The 9,925-nt window shown below is 42.7% G+C and overlaps 1 protein-coding gene across 1 annotated transcript in view; it reads left to right on the top strand.

Moving 5' to 3' along the window:
• EVC (EvC ciliary complex subunit 1) overlaps positions 1–9,925 on the top strand; it is a 114,251-nt gene that overhangs the window by 47,781 nt on the left and 56,545 nt on the right. The window contains exon 11 of the mRNA XM_019553029.1: positions 6,316–6,414. Within this exon, the coding sequence (XP_019408574.1) occupies positions 6,316–6,414 (99 nt within the window). The remainder of the gene's footprint in view (positions 1–6,315; positions 6,415–9,925) is intronic.

The following is a 9,925-nucleotide window of genomic DNA, read 5'->3' as shown; positions in this document are numbered from 1 at the left end:
TTTCAGGCTGGACATAAGGAAGAATTTCTTTACTGTCCAAGCCCCCAAGGTCTGGAACAGTCTGCCATCGGAGGTGGTTCAAGCACCTCCATTGAACACCTTCAAGAGCAAATTGGATGCTTATCTTGCTGGGATCCCATGACCCCAACTGACTTCCTGCCCTTTGGGCAGGGGGCTGGACTCGATGATCTTCCGAGGTCCCGTCCAGCCCTAATGTCTATGAAATCTATAAAAAAACATCTTGTTCTCCTCTAGATGCTTCACAGTAGATTTCTTGAGGACCTGATCCATTATCTTTCCGGGCTATCTGGTCTGTAGTTCCCTGAATCCTCCTTCCATTTCATAAATAAAGGTGCTATATTTTCCGTTTTCCAGTCACCTGGGACCTCACATGACCACCCTTTGTTCTCAAAGAGGATAGCCGATAACTCCAAAGTTACTTCAGCCAGTTCCTTCAGTACCCTAGGGTGCATCCCAACCATCCCTGCTGATTTAAAATCATCTAGTTTCTCTTAATAATCCCTAAACTGTTATTCTGCTACTGTAAACTGTTTTTATCCATCTTTGCACACAACTGTGCTTGCTATTTGGTAGCTGCCCCTATTTGTGAAGGCTGAAACAAAAGACACATTAAATACTTCAGCCTTTTTTTCCCCATCCTCCGTAACTAGATACCCTTCTGCATTCCAGAAGAGACTTGTAGCTTCTCTGGTCTTCCTCTTTCTTTTATCATACTTATAAAATCCCTTTTTATTGTCTTTTAAGTCTCTTGCCAGGTGCACCTCAAATTGTGCCTTTGTTTTCCTAATTTTCTCACTGCATACCTGTGCAATATTCTTACACTCTTCCTAGTACTGTGACCAAGTTTCCACTTTTTGTAGGATTCTGTTTTGACTTTCAACTTCTTAAATGGGACTGCTGTATAGCCAGACTGGTCTCCTGTTGGACTTCCCATTCGTTCATCACATTGGAACAGCTTGCTTTTCCACCCTTAACGTGTAGTCAGCTTTACTGGACTCCTTTTCCCTTCAGACTTGCCTCCTGTGGGATCCTGGCTGGTTAACGTCTGCTTTTCTGAAGTCCATTGTTCTTATTCTGCTGCTCTCCTTTCTTTCTCCTTTAGAGTCTTGAACTCTGATCACTGTCACCCAGATTACCTTCCACCTTTGCATTCTCAACCAATTCCTCCCTGTTTGTGAGCAGTAAGTCAAAAAGAGCTTACCTCCAGTTGACTTCTTTACCATTTGTATAAAAAATTATCCCCAACATACTCCAGGAATTTGCTGGACTGCTTCTCTACCAGCAGATGTTCTGATAATTCAAGTCCCCCGTGAGAACTAAGTCCTGTAATTTGGAAGTTTGTCAGTTGTCTAAAGAAGGTCTCATCCACCTCTTCCTCCTGGTTTGGTGGCCTGTAGCCACCTGCGCACCATGACATTCCCCCCCTGCTGCATTCCCCTCTAACCTTTACTCAGAGGCTTTCAGTTGACCTACCTTCCTATTCCTACTGTATCTCAGAACATGTGTACATCACCTTTATATATAGGCAAAACCTCTTACTTTTTTCCCCTACCTATTCTTCCTATAGAAGCTATACTCATCCATGTCTATAGTCCAGTCATACAACCTATCCTACCATGTCTCCATAATCCCAATTACATGACAACTCTGTGCTTGTACTAGGACTTTCAATTCTTCCTGTTTGTTCCACAATATATAGCCAGATACTGTCGTTGTTTACTACTATTATTATTATTATTATTACTACTACTTAGAAACAATTTTTATGATCAAAGGACAACTGAAATATCCATCTGCAAATGCCCTTGAGGTTTCTAGTTTCTAAAAAAACCTCACTGCTTTTGTTAAAGTACAAAATTATAGCTCTTTTAAAAAAAAAAGGCAAAAAAGTCTACAGTCTTGAAGAACGCAGCCCTACTTATACACAGACTAGGCACTGACAATTCAAGTTTCTTCAGAGTCTGAATGGATATTTTTTACATGGCACAATACCAGCATATAGAATTATGTTATCCTTGCCTGTGAAATTTGCTTTTGATTATAAAACATTTACCTGGCACCATCCCACAACCTTGGCTTGAACAGAATTACTATAAGATTACTAGATCCTTGCCTGGAGAATTTACTTAGTATTATAAGCAGACAAGGTTCTTTGGGTAAATCTGTTATCTTTTATTAGATCAACATAAATAGTTGGGGGGAAAAAATTTAGCAAGCTTTTGAGTTTAAAAACCTTTCATCAGGCTGAGGAAGTCTCTGCAGTTGGTGTGTGCTCTTCCTGGATGGAATGAATAGTGAAGAAGCCAGGGGCCGGGCTGGTCTGCATGTAAGATAGGCAGTCAGTGAAGATGTAATTGGGTGACAGACATGCAGGGGGGAGGGGCAAGAGGAGGGGGAGAGAAAAGGGGGATGAATGTAGCAGTTAAATAGTGGAGAGGTACCTGGGGAGTCAGATGTCAGACCAGGTTATAATGTGTCATAAATCCAATGTCTATATTTAGTCCATGGTTTTTTGTATCCAGGAGACTGATGAAGGGGAGTTAATGGTTCATCTGAGAAATGTTTTGTAAGTTTCCTTTGAGGATTAGAACTGAGATACTGGAGAGAGAAATGTTCCCCTCCCCAGACATAACACCCCTCCCTTGAACCCATATGGAAAATCCTCAAACAGTTGCAACCCATACTAGAAAGAGATGGTATTTGTAAAGAGATCTTCCCAGAACCACCCATCCTAGCCTTCAAACAAGCACCAAACTTCGCTAACCTCATCACCAGAAGCAAACTTCTTAAGGCCCAAAACACGCCATGACAAGAAATGTAAAGCCTGCCGACATATCTCCACCATCCCCACAATTACCAAACCACACAACAGAGCCATCAGCATTCCTGCATCTTACAGCTGCACCTCCAGAAATGTAATACATCTCATCTAATGCACCAAATTCCCTGATGGACAATACGTAGGAGAGGCCAAACAACAACTTCACACCAGAATGAATGCACACTGGAAATCTGTCAAAGACAGGAATACCCAATTACTGGTGGGGACACATTTCTCACAAGAAGACCTCTCTCTCTCCAATCTCTCAGATCTAATCCTCAAAGGGTACTTACAAAACATTTCTGAGACAAGCCTATGAATTTCACTTCATCAGTCTCCAGGATACAAAAAGTCATGGACTAAATATAGATGTTGGATTTATGACACGTTATAACCTGCATGGCATCCAATTCCCCAGGTACCTCTCCACTATGCAACTGCTACATTCATCCTCCTTTTCTACCCCCACTCCTCCAGGCTGTCTGTCCATCACCCACTGACTCAATTTACATCTTTACTGACTGCCTATCTTGCATGCAGACCAGCCCAGCCTCTGGCTTCTTCACTATTTATTCAATCCAGGAAGAGCACACACCAACTACAGAGACTTCCTCAGCCTGATGAAGGGTTTTTAAACCTGAAAGCTTGCTTAAAATTTTTTTTCCAACTATTTAAGTTGGTCTAATAAAAGATATCAGGTTCACCCAAAGAACCTTGTCTGCCTATGTCTTTAGACCAACACAGCTACAACCTACACCCCTTAGTATTATAAAATATTTGCCTGCTAACTTGTTGCAATCATGGCTTTAAAAGACCAGCTGAAAGGAGGAATGAGTATACTTATTAAAATCTATGGCCACTCTACGAAGGTGGCCAACACAGATACTGTCTGTCCATGAAGAGCTAATGCAAGACCCTCACACAAACCACAATACAACTGTTAGCAGGTAACCAGTTTAGTCATTACTATTCTGGATCACCATCAAACCAAGGTCTTTGAGCCAAACTACCTCTTGTTAAATTAATTGAATTTCCCATCCATGGAAGCCTAGATGTAGAACCATTGTAATCAGAACATAATCTTCTAATATTACATAAGTAGGATTTTGTGAACTTCAAGAAGGTATTATTAAGGAGAGAGAATAAAGTCCACCTTTCATGCATTCAATAGGAATTTAATTATTTTCTGGTAGTGGGAACAGATTTGTATCCTGGCTAGATTTATGCAGTCTTTGAAAGGTAAGTAAATTCTGCGTGGTTTGTAACGTGCAATTCTTTCAGATAAGATCTAATAGAAACAAGTTTTGTCTTCTCTGGGTGCATCTACATGTGTGCTTCAATGCACAGTAGCATATTTTACAGCACATTAGAGCATTACATTAAAAGCCATGCTGATACGCTAAAGTTAGGCTACTGTATATTAAGCATTACTAAAAAAAAAAAAGTGTACGCAGTTGCTACTGCACATTAGAGCAGTCTAACGTGCATTTATTTAGTACCTAACATTAGAGCTACTAAATATAATGAGCAGTGGCAAAAGGGCATTCATGAACATGTAGACACACCCTCTGTGGATAGTAAAGATACCAGGTTGCTGCAGTTTTGAGCCAGCCTATTTGCTTACCTCGTTCCCTTGACCTAGTTTTCTCTTTAAACAATAGAGTACTGAATGACAGCAAGATAATATATCTGTACTGCTAGGAAGCCCCAATCACAAACAGGACCTCTGCCTGCCCCTGCTCCAGATGTGGATATATTGTTTAGTATTCTCTGAAACATCTGAAGTCTGGAACCAGTTCAGTTTCAGTGAAAATGATGTCCCATTAGATCTGTGATCTTCTAAACTGAACAGGATACTATGAGTAACTCTTATTGTGTCATTATGGCCTGTTAAGTTTTCCGATAATAGGGTAAATGTGTATATTTTCATGGCTACTAGACTGATTAATCACTTAAGTGTAGGCCTGGCCAGGCATTTAATCAATTAATGGCATAATAAAAAAGGAACAAGCCACAAAGTTATTACACAAAATATATACAATTATATATTTTGTATTATAACTGTGCAGCTCATTCTTATCATACCTTTAATTGAACGTGTGGCTGGCATCCAGCCTCTGGAGCACACAGGAGCCTTTCAAGACTCCTGCATGCTCCAGAGGCTGGGAGTCCTGTCAGATGATCAGGGCTCCCAGCTAAGGAAGCATGCCATGCCTACCCCAGGTAGGAACCCCATCAGCTGATTGGTCAGCATGGTGCAGTCCCCCAGCTGGAACTGTGGCCAGCTGAAAGGGCTTCCAGCTGCAGGAGTTCATTGTGTGCTCAGCCGGCTGGGAGCCAAGCTTGGTTCAGTGGGAACTTATGCAGGATCCCCCAGTTGTGTCTCCAGCCAAGCATGTGGTGTGGCAGGAGGCATGGTTGTTGGGATCTGCATCAGAGCCCATCACACCTTTACTTTAACATTACATCCGTCAGCAGCCCTAGAAATAGGAAGCTGGTTTTTGCTATTCATACAAGGAGAATCTCTTCAAAAAATAATCAAGGTTTTTTAAAAAAAATAAAATAAAACGCTCAGTAATGGCATCCTACGCAGCAACCTTCAGGCATTCTACATTTTAGAAATTTGTATTCCTTTACTCCTACCCTGCCTGGCACCTGGCGCTGCCTGTGCCACATGGTGCAGGCCTAGTCCAGCACTGCATGATACCGTGTGCCTTCATGCAGCTTCCATGCCCGCAGGACCTGGCCTGGTGTGACAGGCAGTCCCCACGAGTGGTGTGGGGCTCCAGGTGACAGCCTGAGCGGCCCAGAGATGCTCAAAGGCACATAGTGCCAGACTGAACTGTGCCAGGCCCACATGATGTGGCACAGGCAGCGCTGGGTGCCAGGTGGCCAGGGCCAAGCTGCACTGCCCTGTGCTGTGCAGAGGGCTGTGCCAGGAAGCCCTGAGCATCCAAGTAGCCACTGCTGCCGCCAGTGAGTTGTGTGCCATGCAGGGGCGCTGGGGCTCTGCGGGGGGCATATGGTCCCTGTGTGGGGTGGGCAGCTGCCCCCCTCCGCCCCCTCCCTTGGAAGCTTACCTGGAACAGAGCTCAGGTCCAGGTCACATCAGGGCAAGGGCAAGCACAGAGACTGTCTGGTCAGCTACCAAAGCATCTCTATGGTCCTGGACTGTGCCTTCCTCCAGTTTGTAAAATCAAGTTGGAAGTTAGGAGATGCCCAAATTAAGATGTCCAAGCAAAATGAACAATGCCCCTCTAAGTATATTTTAATAACAAGTATCACGTCAAATCACATCAGTGCCCTTGACTTCTCCTGTCACTCATGTAAGGTAAGGCAACATGCATGTTTTTTTCGGTTAGTTTTTACAGTTTTAGTGGCTTTTGTGTAGTCAAAAAGCATCCTTGATCCTCTAATGCCTTTTCATGTCAACTGGGGTTTTGGCTTTATCTTATCTTGTATACTTCCCTTAGGCTTACCATGAATTGCTAGAGAAGCAGAGACAGACACAGTGGAATCTAGAAGAAGTGGACAACCGTGAAAGCACTGAGGCTGTTGTAGATCTCCATAAGGTGACACTTATGTTTTCTTCCACTTACTAGAAGTCTGAATCCTCTGATCCAGCTATACATCATGAGTGGGTATCTAACAAGTTTCTTAAGATATGGTGTTAAGACCATTTTAAAAGGGGAGAGATTATAGTACCAAAGTGTGAGAAAATTAGTCTTTCACCTTAGGAGATGTGGGGTTCAAGTCCTGGAGGTCAGAAGCAAAAAGCAATCTTGTTCTCCACTTGTTGGGTCATAGACATAGGATTCCAAATGCAACAGAAATAACTTAATGATTCATCTGCTAAACATTTATATAATGGTAAAAAGGGAAAACTTTCCTTATTTAGACCTGCAAAATGTTCCTCCCTAAAGTGACTACACATCTTTATGAATCTACTACAAAGAATTTACCTTCACAGTTTCCAAAGTAGAAAATCTAATATTAACTACATACCAACCTATAGTTTTTACACACTCTGAATTTCATTTTCACAGTCTATCAAATGAGAACTGCTCATGCCATGGCAGACCATCTTGCCACACCATCCTGGCACTTTAACAAACTTTGCTAACATTCTAATAGCTTGCAGTTATTGAGTAGGTGTGGTAGGCAAGATGGTCACTGCCAGCACAGGAATCCCTGTAGTTTTCCTGGCAGCCTAGACAGCAGGTAGGCAGTGATGCCGCATACAGGCAATAAAAGGAGGAAGACATCATGGACACCTATACGCAAGCAGCAAGGCTGCTCCGATGCACTGTAATTAAAATACATCCCTGGCACCCAGCGCTGCCTGTGCCACATCATGTGGGCCTGGCACAGTTCAGTCTGGCGCTATGTGCCTTTGAGCATCTCTGGGCCGCTCAGGCTGTCACCTGGAGCCCCGCACCACTCGCGGGGACTGCCTGTCACACCAGGCCAGGTCCTGCGGGCATGGAAGCTGCATGAAGGCACACGGTATCATGCAGTGCTGGACTAGGCCTGCGCCATGTGGCACAGGCAGCGCCAGGTGCCAGGCAGGGTAGGAGCAAAGGAATACAAATTTCTAAAATGTAGAATGCCTGAAGGTTTCTGCGTAGGATGCCATTACTGAGCGTTTTATTTATTTTTTTTAAAAAACCTTGATTATTTTTTGAAGAGATTCTCCTTGTATGAATAGCAAAAACCAGCTTCCTATTTCTAGGGCTGCTGACGGATGTAATGTTAAAGTAAAGGTGTGATGGGCTCTGATGCAGATCCCAACAACCATGCCTCCTGCCACACCACATGCTTGGCTGGAGACACAACTGGGGGATCCTGCATAAGTTCCCACTGAACCAAGCTGGAGATTGGTAATTATCGTGCTCGAGACTCCAGTGTCTCGTGTATCAGCATCTCTGCACTTAAAAATGATGGCGGGGGCACTTTTAACTAAAAACTGATTGAGCACCACCATTTTTAAGCTTGGGGATGCTGATATACAAGATGCTCTGGGCACTTTAATTAGAGCAGCTTCGAGAGCTGCTCTAATTAAAGTGTCTCCCCCTACCCTCCCTGCCCCAGAGCATGTGTATAAATGCCTCATATGCCTCAGCCCTCTTTCCCAGAGAAAACTATGCCATACTAGGATGATCCTCCTCAGAAGAGAACTGCAAGGAAATAGTCAGGCTTCGCAGTTAACTCATAGAGTTATAAGTGTTAGAGAGAGCTTATTCTACTAAATTGACTGTGTTGGTTCAGGGATATAAAATCATACCCTTACTAGAAGTATGTTTTGTAGTTCTTAGTCATGCCAAATTGGAAATTGTTGCAATTGGTAAAAAGTTTTGTGCTTTGTCACTTCTTTCCTTATTAAATGTTTTCTGTGTGCGTAATAGATGTTATCACTACCTGAAGGCTGAAAATTGTAGCTAATTGTAGCAGAAGCAGTGACCTTTATTTGAGCTGAAAGTGATTATTTCTAGCTTGACAGGCTATTTGTCATGATTAATCATGACCATCTTGGTGTGTTGTGACTGTTTGTAATCCATATCAGATCAGCATTTGGATGTGGGTGTCTAAATAAATGTTAGTTATCTGACTGCATTTATTCTGCTTTATTGGAACCCTTATTGCCATGTGCATTTTCCTCCAACAAGGTTTGATAAAGTTTTGATGGGGGAATGGGGACAGAAAAAAAGGCCTGGCTGGTGTCACTGTACTTAAGGCATGATTGTGGATTAATGGCTTTTTTTTTTTTTTTTTTAAGTGTTTGAGGAACCTGCTATTGATTTAGAAAAGGGTAAATTGGTTTGGAAAGTTAAAATTTAACAGGAAGCAAATGTATATGATACTACTATGCATTATAGGTGATCTCTGGACAGACATTTTCAACTTTTTTCCCCCATTTTGTTCGAAGTCTGTAGAAGCCAAACATTTGTCTCCTGCACGATCCCACTTTATTTGCAGAAGTTGTATTGGTTTCTGTTATTGGAAACTGCATCATGGACATTAAGACCCAGTTAAAATCCTATTTCCTCTAGCCTTGTTTTTGACCAAGCTCTGTTCCATTAAGTGTTTGAGTGAATTGAACTTTTCTAAAATTACTGGGCTGACAGAAACACTGTATGTGAGATCCCAAAGAGCTTTGCTAGAACATTCGGTCCTAACCTTTTACATATTGCACATGCCATTTCAATTCTGGGCTCTTCTAAGTAAAGACTAACCAGTCTTACAAAACTGCCACAACTGATTTGGTGATATCCAATAAGAATTTAGATTCAAGAAACTAAACATGCTTTTACAATAGCAGCTTTTCAAGGTGCATTGGCTGGGTACAAAAAAAATAAAACTTATTTGTACTCTCCAGAAAGCTTGTGCGCACTCACACATACCAATGGGCCTGATCTAATGCAAGTCAGTATAACCCTATTTAAGTAAAATAGCAGCCGAGGAAGGGAAGAGTAGCTATTACAAGATGTATGTGTTGCCAGGGGCATAAAAAGGCAGAATTGCTACCGAAGGAAGGAATTGTTCTCAGAAAATTACATTCCCTTTGCAGTTTCCTCAGTGTCTGCTTAAATCACATGGTTCAGAGTGCTTTACCTTTCAATTTTAGTGTGCATGCCAAGGTCAGGACGGCATCCACTCACTTTTGTGAGGAAAAAAACAGTATCACACAAAACCTACTCTCCCATTCTTGAAAACATGGTAGTGGTAACAGCATGGAGCTTGCCATGGGATAAAACTTACCCAGGAACTTGGTTCCCCAAGTCAGCTCACATTGTTATCCATGCCCAAACTAGCTAGATTAGGTACACAGGATATAGTCACACCTTTGAAAGCAGTGTGCACACAAACATACTGTGGTGCTAGGCTGGGGTGGAAAATTATTTGGGCCAGAGGGACATTTAAGGAGTTTGATAAGCTGTCATGGGCCAGGTCAGCACCCCCCACCCCAACACAACAACTCACCAAAGCTCCCCACGTGGCACTGCTCCACTTAGCCAGGCGGATGAGATGGGGCCACAGGCAGGTGGGGAACAGCATCCAAGAACAGGATGGGTAGGCAGGGCT

This window comes from Crocodylus porosus, unplaced genomic scaffold, assembly GCF_001723895.1.
Source record: "Crocodylus porosus isolate Cpor-Errol unplaced genomic scaffold, CroPor_comp1, whole genome shotgun sequence".
Classification (NCBI taxonomy): Eukaryota; Metazoa; Chordata; order Crocodylia; family Crocodylidae; genus Crocodylus; species Crocodylus porosus.
The sequence above is the reverse complement of the archived record's forward strand: the minus strand, read 5'-3'. Positions and strand labels throughout refer to the sequence as shown.